Genomic DNA, 20,655 nt, shown 5'->3' with positions numbered 1-20,655 from the left:
CAGTAGGTAGTCACCAGCCTTTATGATCGTCTCATCTCCGCCATCGAGCTTCATCGTGATCTCTCGAGATAGTCTGTTGTATGTCGAACAAAGTGCATATACTTAGGATCTACTCACCTCTGCCGAACTGTAAGCCCCATTTGTCGTCGGCCATTCGGTCTGAGGCTATGGAGATAAAGCGAGGGCAAAGTGTTTCAGAGCTAGCTGTGGTGGCTGCGCCTTTCCGCTTTCGCGTTTCTTGGAAAGTTACAGCGTATTTGAAGGCTGGCTAGAGCCTAAAGGCCGAGGGTATCTCTGAGCAAGCACAATCGACAAAAGGTGGGGAATGTATGCCGTGCCGGTTTCCTCTAGCTAAGAACTAAATCGGAGACGAGCGCACACTCAATCTTCGACAAGCCGCTCTTTGCAGCTCTAATGAACAAGTTCTGCATCGCTTCATGAGAAGACAAAAATTTCAACGTTACCATTGTTCAAAGCCCATCGTGATAGAACGCTAAACTTACCGATGATGTCTTGAATAGCTGGATCTCGCTGCTTGCCATCCTCCCAGCCCACTGTTCGCGCTTGCTGACAGCAAAATTCCCTCTTCACCACCCCAAAGCTACTTGGTCAAGTCAAGACTCTTACAACAGACCCTCAAGCGCAATCCACATCGAGCCACTCGCGTCGCACCAAGCTCAAGATAAACGCGCAGGTAGCAAAGCTCTTTCCCATTAGAGTGGTATACACGCGTTCCTGGATTCTACTAAAGACAGAAACATCAAGGCGAAGGTTGATAAAGCGGTAGACCAAGATAAGTGAGAACTTGTATTCACCTGAACGTCCTTGTCAAATCTCCAAACCCCATCATTGCTGGAATTGCACGATGCTTGAAGACTCTTCTCGTCAACAAGCTGAAAAATCAACGCCCTTACCCATAACGGAAGGTGGCTCCAAGTCATTGTTAAATCCCCTTGTCGACGTTTAGGGGAGTTGCCGGAAGCTCTCGATGTTCGGCGACAAGGAACCTGATGGGCCCGAAGAAACGTGGTTCTTCCCAAGGAAATCGGATCCTTTTTGGTGGAAACATGCAGCACAGATAGGCATTCCTTGCTTTCAGCGCGATTGACTCCTCAATCTCGGCCTCTGTTCTCGCGCATCATGAGTTCGTCCTCAGTTGTATTTCCGAAGACGGTCCCGGGCGATCAACGCATTTGGTTTCGAGGTAAAGAGCCTTCGTACATGACACGAAGCCTAGGTTGTCGCATTTTTGGGCACCCTAGACAGATTCAGACTACGCACTTGGGGATTTGTATTTCTTCCCTCGCTGCTGTCATGTACTCTGGGCAGGGTTTTTTGATATCACCAACCGGTAATGTGGATCCCCTGAAGGGGCGACTGGCGCCAGCCAGGGTTTCTTTTGGTGACGTAATACGTCTACCGACCCCGATGCAGCGGGAATTGGTGGGAGCAATCCGGAGATGAGGTTGTCGGTGTCGATGGCGGGCCTTAAGAGACTTAGCTTCCTAAATCAATGTCTACTCGATGTACGGTATACCTACGCCCGACGCAAGCTGAAGTAGGCCGTTGCTCGGGCATGTCGGTCGAGGCCCATCAAAATCCGGTCATACGGTCTGATCAGGGTGTTGACAGCAGTTAAGTCTCTCCGTGAAAGACTGGACTGGACTCTTGCTCCATCTTTTCCAACACCCAAGCTTTGTTTCGCCTCGTGAGTCTTCTTGATTCTTGATCGATGTGAAGGGTACCGGTATGCTGGCTGTTGTACCAAGAAAGCCGTCATTAAAAAAAACATATGTTCTTCAAAGCGTCTGGAGAATCGTCTAGAAAGCCTTGCAGACAATTGAAGGGGTTATCATATGTCTTTTGATCCTTATAAGCGAATAGAAAGTGTCCACATTCAGAGCCAGGGGTAACTCATTAACGTTGACCAGCTGGGAAAACATGTCTTTTTAATCCTTGTAAGCGAATAGAAAGTATCCACATTCACAGTCAGGGCTAACTCATTCGCGTTGACCAGCTGGGGAAACAGTGCTGTTCTCATGGAGCCAGGCGGAATTGTGGGCTCGAGCGGAAGACCGCTCCGTCTAAATATGTATTTGTGTGTGCTGGGGTTATGAACTTGCGTTAGGTTACTCCAATGCGGGTTTCCCGGAGTAAGACACAACTACACAAGCATCCTGCTCGTCCGAGGCTCTGGCGTAAGCCTCTCAATACTCGACAGGCATTTCGGGAAATCCGCTAGGAGGATCGGTACGATGCATACCAATGTAAGATTAGAATTATCAATGAAAGAAAAGTGCAGTCTTGCACTGACTAGGACAAGAGTGTATTTTCCGGCGCAAAGGAAAGGCAGAAAAGGCAGACTCGGAAGAGATTGAATCTCTATGGGCTCTGATTGATGTTACTTCCTACTTATTAGCCAGACAGCATCATGCTCTCCCAGCAATCGCCAAAAGTGCTTTCGGAAGGATCTAGATTCCGAGAGGTACTATTGACCGAACATTTCCACTTGGGGATTTTGGGTGGATGTGCATGCCAAGCTTTTCCCACAACCCCCACCTTGTTGCCAAGAAGCCAAGTAGCCAAGAAGCCAAGAATAATACTGCAGTAGTTCAGCCTCTTTCTCGCTCTTTCGACCCTTAGTGTTCTCCGACCCTTGCCTTTATCAAGACCCTGTCTCCCAAGTCCCAACCCTTTAAAGTATTCCTCTTACCATTTTCGATCCCACGCGCATATTCAAACAAACTGCTTTTCCCCATCCAAGGGAATTCCTTCCTTCTTCGATCCTGACTTTGAAGTCTATTGCCCTTGGCACCCCCCCCCCCTTCCCCCAATCCATCCCCTTCCTCATCCACCAAATCAGCAATATTTCCACAAGAAAAAAAACAAAAAAATTACAAAAAAAAACAAAAGTCAAAATCTGTCACACCCTCCCTCTCTGCCAAATTCGGGCTGAAACACAACATTCCAAGAGAGAAAAAACCCCAAAAAACCCCATGACTCGGGATTCCCACTAAAAAGTAACGCTATCTTCCCGCTTAGTCATACAGAGATTAAGGCAAGCGTCTCCCTTCTTTCCTTTCCCCTTTCCGTCCTCGTCTCCATCCAACAACCAAACTTGACCCTTTCTCGATGAGGAGCTTTTGACGACAGCACGCTCTCTCTAACCCAACGCAGTAACCCTAATCCAAACATATCAACTTCCATACCGAATCGGGTCGAACTCAATCATTTACCCACTACTCTCTTCATTTCTACCTCAATTCTCTCAACTCGACTTCAGCAATGGCCGACATTGCTGATCCCAATGCCTCCCCCGGCGGTCACGACGACGCGACCGGCAACGGGAATGGCGCCGACCCTCGAGGCATCAAGCGTCCTCGCGTTAGTACCGCCGCCGACGACGACGATGATGACGACGACAAGCCCGGACGTGAGAGGAGGAAGATTGACATCAAATTCATTCAGGATAAGTCTCGTCGGCACATTACTTTTTCGAAGCGCAAAGCCGGTATCATGAAGAAGGTATGCTTGGCAACATCAAACAGCCATCGCGCCGTCTCTTAGAACAAGACGCTACCAACTCAGTGCTAACTCATCGCTCTCCCCAGGCCTATGAGCTCTCGGTCCTCACCGGCACCCAAGTCCTGCTCCTCGTCGTCTCCGAGACTGGACTAGTATACACCTTTACAACCCCCAAGCTACAACCTCTCGTCACAAAGCCCGAGGGCAAGAACCTGATCCAGGTATGTTGCCTGATCTGTCCATCATGACACACACTCGTCCTAACGCTCGATCTCTAGGCGTGCCTCAATGCGCCCGAGCCCGCTCCGGGGAACGAGAATGGCGTTGACGCCGAATCAACCGTCGACTCTCCTGAAGACGTCAGTCACGCGCAAATCCCAGCTCCACAGGCAAGCATGCCTCGAGGCGGCGGGATGCCACCGAGTTACGGAATGACACCTGAACAACAACACCAAATGGCATACCAGCAATACATGCAGAACCAGCAACAAGGCGTCGGAGGACACTATCCCATGCCTCCACAGGGTATGATGCAGCAGAACTCCTCATCCTAGAGAGCGAATGCTGAGATGCGTTCTGCTAGAGCGATAGACGATTGCGATGAATGGAAATAGGGAGGAACATGGAATATCGATACTCGGCCTGTACTAATCCAAAAGACATGCCTGAAAAGCAGGCGCAAGTACACGATGGGGCAGGAGGAGTTTAGGCGCAAACATGTTAGGTGTTTGGTTGCTTTGTTTTCTCATGCATGCATGCTTCGGCCCTCGACATGGGCGAGACACTTACACGTCACACACTAGGGCCACTGCAAATAGATGGGCGAGGATGATTAACTTTGTACCTGCGAAAGCAACTATGGTCTATCTTCTAGCTTGAGCATTCTGATCAGCAATCAACCTACTAGTACCACTCCTCTTCTACCAGGTCACCTCGTACCCGCAGAACTTTGGTCATCAGGCTTTCTTAACCATTGCGATAACGAGCACAGGCTGCGCCGGGGTTTCGGGGTTTCGATAGCTGAGTTTGCTTGCAGACATGGTGGAGAGAGAATGAGTCCCAACTGAGAGCACAAGAGAAAATCCTTTGCACATGTAGCCATAAGCACAGAGAGATCTTCATCATCAAAATTCAGACAGCTTTGATGTGTATTACATGACTTTGGTAGATTGTCTGTAGTGCACGGTGTTTTCTCGAGCACAGACGCGGACATTACGAGTAGCGGCGATCTTCCGTACCAAAGAGCTCGGCTGTCTGTCGGAGCTCGCGTCAAAACGATTCCTCTCGCAACTTTGCGCTTCAAGACCACCATGCAGGTCTGCTCGTCGGATCCTTCTCGATTGAAGACAAGGACACTTCTTGCGCTCATCATTCCGATGCGGTAGTATGGGTCAGCTTGGCGGCCTTTCGCCGCAAGGCAGCGTCGTAGTAAGTCTTAAGGATAGCTTGTTGAGGCAGGCGTGGTACAGCTACTAATCACAGGAATTTCTCAGATCGGTATCTTCGTTGGACTCATCTCCACTTCTGTCCAGTCATTGGGCCTCACACTGCAACGAAAGTCGCACATATTAGAGGATGAGAAAGACCCCAATGACCCCCGTCGGCCGCCGCACAGACGACGGAGATGGCAGGTTCGTGGAGGCAGCATACCTCTCAGCGTGGGGCTTCTGGCTGACTCTTCTTTTCAAGCTTGGTATGCTCATGTTCATAGTTTCGAACATTGCTGGAAGCACAATTCAGATCACCACCCTACCTCTTCCGGTTTTATCAACATTGCAAGCTGTATGATTGACGAAATCTCTCCAGTCCTAGGATGACTGCTTATGGCTTCATAGTCTGGCTTGGTGTTCAACTCTATCTGCGCTACTCTCATTCTGGGAGAGCCTTTCACACGATGGTCTTTCGGAGGCACAGTCTTGGTCTGCGGTGGAGCTGTGCTGATTGCAATATTCGGAGCCATCGGAGAACCTGCGCATAATCTCGACCAACTTCTTGCACTTCTGGAAAGGCGGCAGTTCATTCTGTGGATGATCGGCCAAGCTATCCTAGTGGTAGCCATCATTGCTGGGGCGAAAGCTCTCAAATACATGAATCCCTGGACCAGCCACAGTCCACGGATGCGCCTCTTTAAGGGCATGGCTTATGGCGCCGTCAGCGGAATCCTGTCTGCACACTCTCTACTGGTCGCCAAATCAGCAGTCGAATTGCTTGTCCGTACGATTGTGGACAGACATAATGAGTTCAACCGATGGCAGTCCTGGATGATTCTGCTCGGCTTACTTGCTCTCGCCCTTACTCAACTTTACTACTTGCATCGCGGCCTGAAACTTTGCTCCACTAGCATATTATACCCCTTTGTTTTCTGCGTGTACAATATCATTGCCATCTTAGACGGCCTCATCTACTTTGATCAATCATCACGACTTTCTTTCCTTCACGCCCTTCTGGTAGGCCATCGCTACTAGGCCCTCTCTCCTTTGGATTATGAGACCGTTAACACCGCCGCAGATTGCCCTAGGCACCGTCATTCTCCTTATCGGCGTTCTCGCTCTCTCCTGGCGCCTCAACAATGACCCGGCAACTAGACTCTCCGTCTCTCAAAACACGCTTACTCCGGGCATGGGCTTCGTCGATGACGACAGCGACTCCGAAGCGGAGGGGAACACTCCAGAATCCCAGATGGACGAAGAGGCAAACCTAGCTAATGGCAATGATTCGCCCTTCAATAATCACCGCAACTCTCACCGCATCTCCTCTTCTAATGATCCTCGCACGCCTACCATGAAGAATAACGACTTGTTGAGCATCACGCGTCTGCGCAGAAAGGGTATGACAGAGTCTGAAGAGATATGGGAAGAGCTGGAAGACGATGCTCTTGCCGAAGTGTCACCTTTCTCACGCCTCAGGAGCAGTGCACGATCCACCCCTTCTTCAAAACTACCATCTCGAGGAAATCCCATGGACGAAAGTCCAGATGAATCAACGGCGCTCTTAGCAAGGTCTGGCACGGGCAGGAGCTACAGGGACAGGAAGAGGAGATATTCAACGCCGATTTTGGAGACCCAGGAGAGGGAAAGAAGGAGAAGGTCAGCGTCGTCGCAAGAGGCATTGGGCGGCTGGTGGAAGTTGAAAAACTGGTGGAGAGGAAAGGAAAGGAAGGGTAAAGGGAAGGGTACCGGCAATGGCAATGGCAATGGCAATGGGAACGGGAGTGGCGATACTGCCTGACAGGGTAAGAGACGGCAAGAGCGTTAAGGCACAATGAGGAATGTCTTTGAACTACTATTTGCGTACATACAAGAGACATTGGGTGGCGTCTGAGCCGTGCATTATCGACAGGACTCCAACGGTTAGACGAAAGCGATGCTTCCCCCTAGCCGCATATCTATGTAATGATAGTATGATTACCCATACAACAAGACAATTAGACAGCGTTAACTCCAAAGAAAAAATCCCGGTGCTCTGGCCGTCGCTGGCCCAAGCGACCTGTGTAGACGTGAGAGGTTTCAGGGGTTTCTTTGCGGTCCGGTGGATGCTTGAACTGGTAAAAGTGTCTATGCATGTCGAATGGATATAATCTACTAGTCCTTGCCTCAAGTGAAGCTTTATGCTCAGGCTTTCTAATTACAATTTTCTAATTACAATTTTCCAATTACACGGGTCTGATGACATGGATTGATCGCGCCTCCAGCCATAAAGCACATGCATGCTGCTACTGCTGAAGACGGGGAACCATCTGTCCACTCCACAATCTAAGCAACCAATTGGACGTATCTCTATCCGTCTGAAGCTCCAAGAGATTCTAGGGTGTCTGCTGCCATAGTGGACAGTCTTTCGAGACAGAGCATTCTGAATTCTGATGTTCTCACTGGTCAACGCCGATCGAAGCTATTACATTTTGTTAGCACCACCAGCTGCATCATCTGATTGCGTGGTCACCAACCTGTCTGGATGCACGATTCCCGCCAGGAGAGTCCTCTGAGTACCGTCGATGCTGCCCGCCGCCGCCGCTAGCCTCACTTCAATGGAAGAGAAGACCAGCTTCATCGATCCTGCAGTGAAAGAGCTGCTACATGGCGCCAGCCAGTCTACAATCTCATCGATTGCCGGGCCTAAATCTGGCTGCCGGCCATGCTCGAAGCCATATTCTCCTTCGTACTTTTTAGGGATGTTGGCAGCGTCAATGTACGTTGCCAATATTGGCAACACTTCATCTTCCTTCAGCATCATGAGTTTGGAAGCTGTGAGAGGATCGATCCATTCTTTGGCCCATATCCAGAGCGTTGAGAGGTATGACGGAGCACCAGTGACCTGGTTATTGTCGGTTAGATGCTTTCCGTGTTGATGCTTTCCGTGTTGGTGCTTTGTTGCAGAGACCCGGTTGTGGAGCGGATCCATTCAACTCACGATTACACGATCTAAGAGTTCGGGTTAGGCATCCGCGAGTAGCTTGCTAAAAAGCTGGAGCCAACTTCTGATCCACCAGATCTGCATCAGGGACACCGCCGAGATATCGGCAATGACTGTGGCTTGAAAGATTGGTACCTCTGGACTCGGTCTCTTGCGGATTCGAGAGCAAAGAGGCCACACAGATCTGACCATGCCTTCAAACACGGCGAGTGCGCGGAAGGTCACCGCAGAAGGCAATCCTGTCGGTGTTGGTTGTGCAATCGATGAGAAATCGCAGGACTTCTTGAAACTTCCCAGATTGGAAGTAAGGTATTTCATATCGAAAAGGCAAATGGTCAAGCCCCGCTTGTCTCGACAACCCGTCCAGGCCATGAACTGCAGCGGTGTTAGAGAATGATAATCACGTTCGGGGGACATGACACACAAGCTTGCGAGTTTCTTCGTAGTCAACGACATCGACATTCTCATAGAACCTGACGAAGCTGCTGTCATTGCGCGCTTGGCATGGCGCCCAGAAGAAGTGGAGTGCTTTTTGAACATGAAATTGGCGAGCACGTAAGAAGCGTCTGCAAGGGGGTCGCGCGGAAGTGAGGTGAGGCCCAATAATGACCGCAGGAACCTTCACAATTACGCACGTATGGCGAAGGCATGCTTGGGAAGTGGGACGCAATCATGACGAGTTATGAAGGAGCACAACCAGAGCATGGTATTGAATGCTGTCAGAGAATCCTTATTGTAGTACAACCAAGAGCGTAGAATGAAGGAGAAGTTGACCCGTCGGATTCGACGATGGTGGTGCCATATTGAAAAATGGAGAGACGCCAAAGCAGAGAGCACTTAAACGTGGAATAGAGACTGAACTCACAGGAGGGTGACATCGTCATTGATACCGTCACACATATCATCGGAGGTGATGTACTTGGGTCTAATTAGAAGGCCATTCGCCTCGCATTCGGGGTTGAAGTGGTAGGAGGCAGATGCTTCTATCTTGGATAAGTCCGAGAATTCGGACACAGTTGATTTCGGGTCCACTCCCCCGGGAGCAGACATTGATATCTAACTGTTGAAGCAGCAAAGATGCCAAAGTAAATGAAGGATAGGAACTAGAGCATCAACAGCATAGAATGTAGGCTTTAGTTAGCGACCGGTAGACATGATCAAGTGTCAGTGAAAGGGTCTGGGTGTGAGGAAGCAATGTTACGTTTTGACCGAAGTGACATGCTCATGAATCTTTTGTTGAAGTCAAGGTATGTGCTCACAGACCTCTACTGATTCATGTTCAAGTGAGCGTTGTACACGTTTCACTACCTTGGGTTGAGACTGCTCAGGAGGGTCAGCATGTCGTGGAAAAGGAAATGAATCGCCTCCTGTATTCACTTTCTGAGCTCTGCACGCAAAGTCCAGAGACTTCTGCGCCTAAGATCTCGGATAACGCCCCGGCTGAAGGGTTGCCTGAACAATGCCCCAGATCTGCTTCGGAATGGCACCCGACCCGAGCCCGATCTGGGCCCAATGGCCCCCCAATAGAGCTACCTAAAGTTCAATCAATGCGCTCCCAGGAAACAGTTGTAGAGTCCTCCACTACACGGCCGCCTTCCGAAAACAGGGCTAGAGCTGCTACTAGCGGCTGCGCCCAGATCCCACACTAAGGTACTTTAATGTCCCCGGTCTAGGTAGGTACTGTAGTGCCTTGCCTCCTGCGACAAGAACAAGCAAATATGCTGCACTCCATCCTTTCTATTCATTTTCCTTGACCAGACCTTCTTCACGCTCATTGGGTACAAAGATATCCAAGCTACACAGTATCGGGTCCCAAGCTGCCACTGAGTACTAGTACTTCCCAAGGCAACCGCCCGCCCAGTGTGCTGACTTTGCTTCTCCCCATCCTACCTTGAACATCTTTCCCCCTTTGTCTACAAATCTAAGGTCACAAGATGTCTCACGCCATGTCGGACGATCAGGTATGTTTAATTCCCAATTCCAGCCTGCATCCTGGAGGTTAAGCACAGGTTCAGGTGGCCGGTGAACTCAAGAAGATGACTGCCTTCATTCGCCAAGAAGCCCTCGAGAAAGCCAAAGAAATCGAGATCAAGGCCGACGAAGAGTTTGCAATTGAGAAATCAAAGCTCGTCCGCCAAGAAACATCGTCAATTGACTCACAGTACGCCAAAAAACACAAGCAGGCATCCATGTCGCAGCAAATCACCCGCTCAACCCTTGCCAATAAGACGCGCATAAAGGTGCTCTCTGCGAGACAAGAGTTGCTCGATGAGCTGTTCGAGAAGGCGAGAGACAAGCTGGCAAGTTACAGCGAAGATAAGGGAAAATACGAGGGCATGTGCAGGGGGCTGATCCTGGAGGGATTGTACGCCTTGAATGAAGACAAGGTGACAGTGAGAGCAAGGAAGGTCGACTACGATATTGTGAAGAAGGCGATCAACGGCGCGAAGAAGGAGTATAAGGAGAACCTGGAGAAGGATGTCAACGTTGAGCTGGATGAGAAGAATCCGCAGCCGGAAGGATCGTATGGCTTCCTTTCCTTCGCACATGCTACTACCAGAAGGGTACTAAAGAAGAATAGGCCGGGAGGTGTTTCGATCGTGGGCGGAGGTGGTAAGATCGATATCAACAACACTCTCGATGAACGCCTAAAGCTACTGGAGACCGATGCATTACCCATGGTCCGGACAGTTCTGTTCGGTAAGAATGAGAACCGTAGGTTTTACGATTGATTATTGGGCTACGATACTTGTAAACCTGCATTGGCTTATAGATCATGCCATGAGAGTGATTGGCTCTGCTGGGAGGGTTTCTGTCATTGTAAAACATTAATTGCACTCTGGTCGGATATATGGTATCACGTATATGATTTCCAGACACAAGAGACGCAAAGAAACAAACTGGCAGGACGTTTACAGTACACGTTCCCCGTGCCTTTCGCGCACTTTCACTACGAGGCTGCCACAGTCCTAAATTGACCTTGTCTTTGCAAGCTGTCCGGCAGGGCAAATGACGTATTTTGCGTCCCCTTTTCGACAAACGTCTCCATCATTTGCCTTTTCGCAGCATCCTCGACTGTGGAGTCTCCAAATAAAGACTTCTTTGGAGGAGGTTTCGTTCGGACACCGTACGACAGCCGATATTGAAAGGCTTCAAGCACCTCTTTGGCTTCTGTCCTTGCCATGTGCGAGGCGCCTGTATCGACGATGTCTGCGAACATAGACTTGATCTTGAAGGACAGCACATCGATATCACGGTTGAAGCCCCTCTCTTTCTCTGTGGCGCAAGGCGAGGACGGAGGATCACCGCAGTCAATGGCAATACTAAGGATTCCAATTGCAGCTGCGAGTTCGCCATAATCCGTTGCGTTACTGGTCATGAACTGTGGACCCTCGAGTTGACGAGCGATACTTTCGAGATTGATTGTAACATCTGCTTGCTGGCTCAAATGTCGAATGTCTCGGAAAAAGCATGCGAGCGCGAGACGTCGCCGTAGTAGGACCAATCGATGGGAAGAGGCGGGTACATGTTGGAGCATTCGTAAGCGCAAAGTTGTGTCCGTAATCGACGTGAAGGCTGTGGTGTTTACCACCTGAAGCTGTTGGAATTGTTGTCAGCTTTAGTACTGCTCTTATATGTCTTGATCACCTACTTCATGATGAAGACCCTGCTCAGGGATTGACTCAATCAGGCTTGCAAGTGCGTCTTCAATTGCACTGGTAATGTGACAGCTGTTGGCTATGGAATGGTCCAATGCAAGACGGCATAAAAGACAGATTAGATGTCTCCTCGACTCAGCACCTAATTCGCTTGCTAGTTTTTGGAAGAGATCTAGAATCGACAACAAGCTTGGCCGCCTGACAGCTTCAATGCTCTGCGACAACGCTGCGTGGGGAATGACCGGTTCTTCGATGTCCAGCGCTGCAGCAGTGGCTCCAATCTTTCGAAATAGCATATCGATGCGTTCCGGCGAGAGTACCGAGGCCATGTGTCTTGACGCACCTGTGAGTGTAGCGGTGTAAGAACACCTCAGGTCGTCCCTTGACTCGAGACATATCGCGTCCATAATCCAAAGTACGATCTCCTCTGGCAGGTTGTCCTTCATCGCAAGTTCGCCGACGTACCCACTCAGAAAAGCCTGCTGCCTCGAGGACGTCTTCCCGAAAATGCGTCCAAGACGGTCATCCTCAATGACAGGAAAATCCGATTGCTCGAATAGAGGTTCCTCCCCCTGCTCATCGAAAAAGGACCAGGATTTGTCCTGATGTAATGCTTCTGTCCTCTGGATTGCGGCCTTGAGCCTACATATTTCGTCTTCATCCCCATGCTCCTTCATAACTACATCGATGTACGCTGCATCGAATGGCCCCTTTGTAGACCCAGCCCTCGGATTCCCACGGACAGATACCTTTTGCTGCTCGAATGATCTGAGCATCGCATTTGCTTGGGCAATGTCTTCGACAGACGCCTCTTCTTGTTGCCTGTGTCTTGCTAACGACTCGAGATCGTATCTATACTTTTTGGATTGTACAGGAACAGGCGAACGTAACGGCGCAGCTTTTTTGTCAGTTTTGCTTCTGCGCCTGGTACTCGTGCGACGTCCATCCTCGGCATTCCTGTTTAGAGGCAAGGCAGGTGATTGCGGTTCTGGGCCTAACGCTTCTCCCCGAGGTTTTCGGCCCTCGACTAGTAGCAGATCATTTAGATCCTCGAGTGAAGAATCCGAATCAGACTCGTCGTCTGAATTTCGGATTACTACCTCCCCATTCTTCACTTCACGTTGGCTGCTCATTAATATTGTACCTTGCGAACTACGGACGTCGGCATTTCGCGACGTTGAGTTTTTGAAAACGGGCGTAGGGGGTATGTATGAGATCCCAGCATTATCCATGGGCTCCTCATCATGCTGGGGACCTGACGGCTGTCTGCTTGAGCTCCTCGAGGTGACCATCGATAATGTCCCGTGTAGGCCCCGTCCCAAGTGGTCCCTTTCTCGATCAAGAGCCTGCTTCGTTTGACTTTCTTTCGGAGTGATCGAACGCGATCGTTTCATTGCTCGTGGGTCTTCCAAATTGTCTTCGGGCAGTGGACGTTTATTCCGACGAAGCGGTTCTGTGAAAGGTTTGAAGTAATTAAGAATACTGGTGTTCTTGTACATGGTCGCAGCCGGTCTTTGGCGCCTTGCTGGGGCTCAATCATCACTCGGTGCTTGATATTATTTCAGTGAGGCTTTAGCGCGTCGCGCCCCATACTCTACTTGTACACACGAAGATCACGCGCTGCCAAGCCGCTCCACAGAATCGCCGATTCCCGAGGACAGATAATTCTTACTCCAATTGCTTCGGTGCTTCAGCATTTGCACCGAATCTACTGATTGTAACGGAGCCGAGGAGGCAGGTCTAGCCTGGATTGGATCATTCCAACTGAAGGATAACGTAGAGTAAAGTGTTGCTTACACGTATCAGCCTTACGAGTAATTACAGCCCCTAAGCTCGTACGCTCGACTTGTAATTAGGTGGCCTGAATCAAAGACCTATCTTCCTGGCCAGCTGAGAGTTCCGCGATAGAGGAGAATTTAGTAGATACATCAGCTACGCCGCCCAACACATACTCTGTAGCTGCCATCAACTTGACTCCCCAAAATTGGGGAGGTCCTCTCACATATCTCGGACACCTTCCACCCGGAGCCGGGCAGAAAAGTCAAAACTTACAAATCGCCCGAGGATCCTCGAGCGTCAGCGTCAGCGACCCTTCAGAGTCAACTCAACCACTGTCATTGTTCTATCCAATTCTCGCCTCTGCGAACATCCATAGAATCTAAAATACACGAGATTCGCAATCCCAATGAAAGTCCTGTCTCTTCCCCTAAAACCTATCACTTGATACTCTACTAGCAACGACTCTAAGCCGACCCTCCGTTCCGAATTTTGGTCGCCGCAGCCGGTAACAATATCGGACAACAATTCACTCTCGCTCGCTTTGAAACAATCATCTCGTGTGGGAAGATTCAATACTTCGTTTCACTCGTTCAACCTAGTCTGAAAGATGTTACGCTGAGATTGCGCTGGTGGGGTACATATCATCTTACCAGGTCCAAAAGCTACGGGGATTCCTGGATGATCACTATCAAGTGGACCCGGTCTTGTCGCTATGGCGATTCAGCCATACCAGGAAGATAGTAATGTCTCTAATCCTATCAAGCGAATTCGATGGGCGACACAGCGTATCACCGGTGCTAATGAGCAGAAAAAAAGACATAGCATAATAAACAGGCTACATCACAGAAAGACGGGTTCCAGCGAGAAGAAAGGGGAGTCTGCGGAAGGTTCGCACTTAGATGGCATACAAGAGGAGACTGATACTTCAACGGAGAATGGCGACCAAGAAGACTCCAGGCGGAGAATCTTCTTCAACATTCCCTTGCCGGACGACGCAAAGGATGAGGATGGGCGCCCTCTGGCAAAGTACGCCAGAAACAAGATTCGTACAGCGAAGTACACCCCTTTAAGCTTCATCCCAAAGAACTTGTGGTTCCAATTCCACAACATCGCCAATATATACTTCCTGTTCGTCATCGTTCTTGCGGTAAGGAACGTGCTTCACTCCGTCACGGCTTACCATGCTGATGTGTCACGTCAAACAGTTCTTCAGCATATTTGGTGCTTCCAACCCTGGTTTAGGCTCCGTGCCTTTGATAGTCATTTTATTTGTCACTGCTGTCAAAGACGCTATAGAGGATTGGCGCAGAACCGTACTCGACAACGAGCTCAACAACTCCCCAGTTCATCGTCTGGTTGAATGGAACAACGTCAACAGCTCCGCTGACAACGTCTCATTATGGCGTAAAATCAAGAAAGCCACGACTCGCGGGATCGTGCAAATCTTCAGGTTCTTCAAGGGTAAAAGCCGAAGAAAGTCTCGCGACGAGAAAACAAACGCCGAAAGAGCCTTGAATGAAGCACGACCTTCCGGCGAATCGACGCGGACTCGAAATTCAATGATGTCTTCTCGGACGTCATTCCACTCCATGCAAAGCCGAGGGGATGTAGACGAGATCCAGATGACACCAGTACCATCCCCGCAGCCGGGACAGCGAGGTGTGACAGAGAGTAGTAGATTGTCTCCGGGAGAGCGTCCCGGTACATCTTTTTCATACGAAGACGATAATCTCGTGCTTGAAACGGCTGAGGGCAAGCTGGCTGCTCCGAATGGAGCCAAACGCGAGAGTGGTCCTGCTCCAGCAAAGTTTTATGGTAACCTTATAGACCCGCTGAAAAGTGTCCCGGGGAAGGCCAAATTCAAGAAGGATCATTGGAAAAATGTCCAAGTGGGAGATTTTCTGCGCATATACAACGACGACCAGATACCGGCAGACCTGGTCGTCTTGTCTACCTCTGATCCTGACGGTGCTTGCTACGTGGAGACCAAAGGTCTAGATGGGGAAACCAACCTGAAGGTGCGACAAGCTTTGCATAGTGGGCGCAAGATCAAGCATGCAAAGGACTGCGAGCAAACGGAATTCGTGATAGAAAGCGACGCGCCTCAAGCCAATCTATATCAATATAGTGGGGCGGCAAGATGGGTACAAAGGGATACCAGAAGTCCTGCGGCGCCCGGGACCCAAATGGCGGAACCGATTTCTATCAACAATCTTCTCCTCCGTGGATGCACCCTCCGCAATACCGAGTGGGTTCTTGGGGTGGTCGTTTTCACCGGACGGGAAACAAAGATCATGCTCAATTCTGGCATGACTCCTAGTAAACGGTCCCGCATTGCAAGGGAACTCAATTGGGACGTCATCTACAACTTTGTCATCCTCTTTTTCATGTGCCTTCTCTCGGGTATTATCAACGGAGTGATATGGTCGCAGGGCAACAATTCCTTGGACTACTTCGAATTCGGTTCCATTGGGGGCAAACCTTCGCTGGACGGATTCATCACCTTCTGGGCGTCTGTGATTCTCTTTCAGAACTTGGTCCCCATATCGCTATACATTTCCCTGGAAATCATCAGGACTGCTCAAGCCTTCTTCATCTATAGTGATACGTTTATGTATTACGAGAAGCTCGATTATCCCTGTACGCCCAAGTCATGGAACATTTCGGACGATGTTGGACAAATCGAATACATATTTTCGGACAAAACGGGAACATTGACTCAGAATGTTATGGAATTCAAAAAGTGCTCTATCAACGGGCTTCCTTATGGAGAGGCCTATACCGAGGCTCAGGCTGGCATGCAGAGGCGCCAAGGTGTAGACACCGAGGCAGAGGGGGCGAAAGCGCATAAACAGATTGCTCAGGATCGTATCAAGATGCTGAAGGACCTTCGGAAGATGCATAACAATCCCTATCTTCACGATGATGAGCTAACATTCGTTGCCCCTGATTTCGTCACTGACCTGGAAGGCCAGTCCGGGCAGGAACAGAAAGTGGCGACCGAGAAATTTATGCTTGCGCTGGCCCTTTGCCATACCGTAATTACCGAAAGAACACCGGGGGATCCGCCAAGGATCGAGTACAAAGCCCAGTCGCCTGATGAAGCGGCTTTGGTGGCCACAGCCCGGGACTGTGGTTTCACGGTGATCGGCAGGTCCACCGACGGTATCATTCTGAACATCCTGGGCGAGGAAAGAGAGTACACGGTGCTTAACACTCTCGAGTTCAATTCGTCTCGAAAACGTATGAGCGCCATCATACGTATGCCCGACGGCAGGATTGTGCTATTCTGCAAAGGCGCCGACAGCGTCATCTATTCACGACTGAAGCGAGGAGAGCAACAGCAACTGAGGAAAGTCACCGCTGAACATCTCGAGATGTTTGCTCGTGAGGGTCTACGAACGCTATGCGTTGCACAAAAGGAAATAGGTGAGAAAGAATATCAAGTCTGGAACAAGGAGCACGACCTTGCCGCAGCGGCCATCATCGACAGAGAGGACAAACTTGAGATTGTTTCCGACGCCATTGAAAGGGACCTCGACCTCATTGGAGGAACGGCAATTGAGGATCGATTGCAAGATGGTGTCCCGGACACCATCGCTCTGCTCGCGGATGCCGGTATCAAACTTTGGGTGCTCACGGGTGACAAAGTAGAGACGGCCATCAACATTGGTTTCTCCTGCAATCTTCTCAGCAACGAGATGGACCTGATCGTGTTCAAGGTGCAGGAGGACTCACCTGGAGCCGCCGAGGCGGAGCTGGACAAGCATCTGTCCTCGTTCAACATCACCGGCTCGGACGAAGAACTGAAGGCCGCTCGCAAAAATCACGAGCCGCCCGGACCTACACACGCTATTGTCATCGACGGCGATGCCTTGAAATTGGTCCTCGGGGAGGGGCTGCGCCAGAAGTTCCTGCTGCTTTGCAAGATGTGCAAATCTGTTCTGTGCTGCCGAGTGAGCCCTGCCCAGAAAGCGGCGGTTGTTCAGATGGTCAAAAATGGATTGGACGTGATGACTTTGTCCATTGGCGATGGTGCGAATGATGTGGCAATGATACAAGAAGCCGATGTAGGCGTTGGGATCGCCGGTGAGGAGGGTAGACAGGCAGTCATGTCCTCCGACTATGCCATCGGTCAGTTCCGCTTCTTACAGCGACTGATTCTCGTGCACGGCCGTTGGTCCTACCGACGTCTGGCAGAGACCATTGCCAACTTCTTCTACAAGGTACGCATGAAGTAGCCGCACGGCTGATTGGTCAACGCGCTGACTGGTCTTTTAGAACATTGTCTGGACGTTTGCCCTTTTCTGGTATCAGATATACAACAATTTCGACTGCTCTTACCTTTTCGACTACACCTACATCCTGCTCGTCAATTTAGCGTTTACATCTCTTGCGGTGATCTTCATGGGTATACTCGATCAGGACGTAAACGACAAGGTTTCGTTAGCTGTTCCGCAACTCTACCGGAGAGGCATTGAGCGGAAAGAATGGTCCCAAAAGAAATTCTGGTATGTGAGAGGTATCCGTTGCTCTCACGTGTTTGCTGACCCTGTGTAGGCTTTACATGTTCGATGGAATTTACCAATCACTGGTTTGCTTCTTCATGCCATACCTGCTGTTTAGGCCCGCCACCTTCACTACCAGCAATGGTCTAGATCTCAACGACAACAAGAGGATAGGCGTGTACACCGCCACGGCGACCATCGTAGTCGTCAACCTTTACATCTTGTTGAACACCTACCGGTGGGATTGGCTGATGTTGTTGCTCGTTTCCTTCAGTATCCTCCTGATCTGGTTCTGGACTGGGGTGTACACTGCATTTTCTTCCTCTGATCAATTTTACAAGGCGGCGCCCGAAGTCTATGGCGAGCTTTCATTCTGGGTGCTTACGCTACTCACGGTCAGCATATGTCTGATGCCCCGATTCACGATCAAGTCCTTCCAGAAGATATATTTCCCCATGGACGTCGATATCATCCGAGAACAGATTCGGCAAGGGAGGTTTAAGTACCTGGACAAGTATGAGGCGTACGTGCCGCCGGGAAAAGTGCCATCAGCAGCTTCGTCCGATGTTTCTCAGCCTGCGAAAGCGGCCCCAGGTACGCGAACGCCGTTAGAAGATGATGAACGACCTATTTACCCACCCTCGGTAGCTGCGACAGGCACCACACACAACCCCCACAGCCAAACCGGCAGTGATGGGACCGAATACACTGGGCACAAGTCGTCTTTGGAGCAACCTCGCGTGTCCTTCGAACGACCGAGGCCATCATTCGACAGAATGCGGAGTTCGATGGACCAGATACGACCAAGCTACGAAGCAAGTAACGACTTTACCTCGGCAGCTCTTCTCACGAGGGTGGAGTCGAGCCATTCGGATGTGCACACCTCGAAAGCACGACATGGGCAGTCCTCTTTGCGATAGCATCACGACGCTCCGATATACGGCCTACTTTGCATGCGTCTCCCTGTACATACATCCGCCAACGACTTAGATACTCCTATCTGCGGCCATGTTTCCTGAGCGAGTTACTTTGATTGATGTTGCATGGGCGGCGTTTTGACCGGGAAGGCGTGGAAGCTGCTATCCTTGCAGAAGGTTTGGTCACTTGTGACCGCTTGATTGGAGGGCGAAGGGCTAGATCTCACGAAGAATGTCGCGGCACTGGTGTCTATTTGTACTTGCGTACTCAGCCATCTGATGCGGTGGTTCTCGGCGCTTGACTTCTTTTTCTAGGGCGTAGAGAGGGATGCTGCTTTCAGTAGAAGCCTCACCCTGAGAATGATAGCTGTTGAATAGACAGATACGTATCCAACATACACAGTGACATTTCCTTCAGATCTGATTCCTCGTACAGCCGTGAACGTTTATTCCACACGAGTACAGCGGATAAGGGCTGATACTACGACAAAACTAAAACCAACCTTTTTTTCTTAAAAAAAAAATCCTTCCCGCGACTTTAAAGAGATACTTAAAGAGGTTTCTTTAAGAAATATTTTAAAGGGATATTTTAGGGGATTCTTTAGGGGGTACTCGAGGGAGATTTAAGAGATTATTCGATAATATACTTTTAAAAGTACTCGAGAGAGATACTTTAGAGAGTACTTAGAGGGTTACTCGAGGGGTTTCTTAAAGAGTTACTCGAGAAATTACTCTAAGAAACACTCGAAGTATAAAAAAGAAGTTTCCTTAAAAAGAATTCGCGATAAGATCCGTAGAAAATCCCGTAGAATTTTTTTTTTTTTTTTTTTTTAACGAAGAACTTTATAAATAGGCTTGTAATATACGTATATCCCCTTTTAATATATATATACCCTCTCAGATTCGAATAGCTTTCACGCGACCGCTAGCTATATAAGATATAAACTTCATATATAGCCGATATAGAGCCGAAAGCCTTCTTTATAATTTAATATATTTTTATTTTCTATATTATTTATTATTATTAATTAAATAATTATAACTCTACTATTATCGTTAGAAGATCTATTAAATATTATTCGCGAGAGTTTTATATATAAGATTTAAAAGCTTATTTATCTAAAAGATTATATTATTATTATATATTATTTTAAAAAAAATAAAAAGAGTATTATAAGTAAGATATAACTACGCTATACTCGAGAAGATAAAATAAAAATAACTATTAATTAGAAGAGAATTTACGAATTCTCTTATTTAAATAAATATTTATTTAAAATTATAATTAAGCGTTATTTTAATAATAATTAATATTTTAAGATATATAACGCGTTATATAATTATTTAATTACTCTATAAATAATATATATTATTCTTTACTAGATTACTCTTATTAAGAAGATAGAGAAAGTTATTATTAAGCGTACGAAGAGTTATACGACTCTAGATAAGATTATTTTAAATCTATATTATAAAAATAACGAAGAGAATTTTATCTTTAAGATATAAGATATCTATAATATAAAGACTATAATTCGTCGACGAGAACTAGAATTACTTATATCGATATAAATATTAATAAAATAGCTATATTTTAATAACTACTATATTAAATTTCTAAAGAACTCTTATAATTAAATTATATATTCTTTTTTTTTAAGAAATTATATTAAAAAATACTAAGAGTTAACTAAGAGGTACTTATTATAAATTATATTTATAAGATAAATAAATATAAGCTTTTATTACTTATTATTATCGATATAATTATATTTAACTTATTATTCTATATAATCTTTTACTTTTTAATTAAAAAAAAAGAAGAATTATATATAAATACTTTAATAATATTAAAAT

General features: G+C 48.2%; 7 protein-coding genes across 7 annotated transcripts; 4 read left to right on the top strand and 3 right to left on the bottom strand.

The window, feature by feature from the left end:
- Nucleotides 1–3,285: 3,285 nt before the first annotated feature.
- On the top strand, nt 3,286–4,116 carry HO173_002065 (uncharacterized protein; the record flags this gene model as incomplete). The annotated part of the gene is made up of 4 exons (XM_037304001.1): nt 3,286–3,525; nt 3,612–3,746; nt 3,804–4,050; nt 4,109–4,116. 4 exons carry the CDS (start codon nt 3,286–3,288, stop codon nt 4,114–4,116), a joined length of 630 nt encoding a protein of 209 aa, XP_037168796.1.
- Nucleotides 4,117–4,911: 795 nt separating this feature from the next.
- HO173_002064 (uncharacterized protein) lies at nt 4,912–6,753 on the top strand (the record flags this gene model as incomplete). The annotated part of the gene is made up of 5 exons (XM_037304000.1): nt 4,912–4,953; nt 5,019–5,156; nt 5,215–5,307; nt 5,361–5,972; nt 6,034–6,753. 5 exons carry the CDS (start codon nt 4,912–4,914, stop codon nt 6,751–6,753), a joined length of 1,605 nt encoding a protein of 534 aa, XP_037168795.1.
- Nucleotides 6,754–7,416: 663 nt separating this feature from the next.
- HO173_002063 (uncharacterized protein) lies at nt 7,417–7,923 on the bottom strand (the record flags this gene model as incomplete). The annotated part of the gene is made up of 1 exon (XM_037303999.1): nt 7,417–7,923. The coding sequence occupies one exon, from the start codon at nt 7,921–7,923 to the stop codon at nt 7,417–7,419; it is 507 nt and encodes a 168-aa protein (XP_037168794.1).
- Nucleotides 7,924–7,956: 33 nt separating this feature from the next.
- On the bottom strand, nt 7,957–8,985 carry HO173_002062 (uncharacterized protein; the record flags this gene model as incomplete). Its single annotated transcript, XM_037303998.1, has 3 exons — nt 7,957–8,310; nt 8,360–8,501; nt 8,801–8,985. 3 exons carry the CDS (start codon nt 8,983–8,985, stop codon nt 7,957–7,959), a joined length of 681 nt encoding a protein of 226 aa, XP_037168793.1.
- An 884-nt stretch (nt 8,986–9,869) lies between these two features.
- On the top strand, nt 9,870–10,667 carry HO173_002061 (uncharacterized protein; the record flags this gene model as incomplete). Its single annotated transcript, XM_037303997.1, has 3 exons — nt 9,870–9,896; nt 9,951–10,459; nt 10,517–10,667. The coding sequence occupies 3 exons, from the start codon at nt 9,870–9,872 to the stop codon at nt 10,665–10,667; spliced, it is 687 nt and encodes a 228-aa protein (XP_037168792.1).
- Nucleotides 10,668–10,885: 218 nt separating this feature from the next.
- On the bottom strand, nt 10,886–13,093 carry HO173_002060 (uncharacterized protein; the record flags this gene model as incomplete). Its single annotated transcript, XM_037303996.1, has 2 exons — nt 10,886–11,533; nt 11,588–13,093. The coding sequence occupies 2 exons, from the start codon at nt 13,091–13,093 to the stop codon at nt 10,886–10,888; spliced, it is 2,154 nt and encodes a 717-aa protein (XP_037168791.1).
- Nucleotides 13,094–14,085: 992 nt separating this feature from the next.
- HO173_002059 (uncharacterized protein) lies at nt 14,086–18,801 on the top strand (the record flags this gene model as incomplete). The annotated part of the gene is made up of 5 exons (XM_037303995.1): nt 14,086–14,520; nt 14,579–17,599; nt 17,655–17,884; nt 17,934–18,475; nt 18,530–18,801. 5 exons carry the CDS (start codon nt 14,086–14,088, stop codon nt 18,799–18,801), a joined length of 4,500 nt encoding a protein of 1,499 aa, XP_037168790.1.
- Between the last annotated feature and the right edge of the window lie 1,854 nt (nt 18,802–20,655).

Source organism: Letharia columbiana (assembly GCF_014066305.1).
Source record: "Letharia columbiana isolate WasteWater2 chromosome Unknown Sc0000004_s0, whole genome shotgun sequence".
Lineage (NCBI taxonomy): Eukaryota > Fungi > Ascomycota > Lecanoromycetes > Lecanorales > Parmeliaceae > Letharia > Letharia columbiana.
This window is presented reverse-complemented; position numbering and strand designations above follow the sequence as displayed.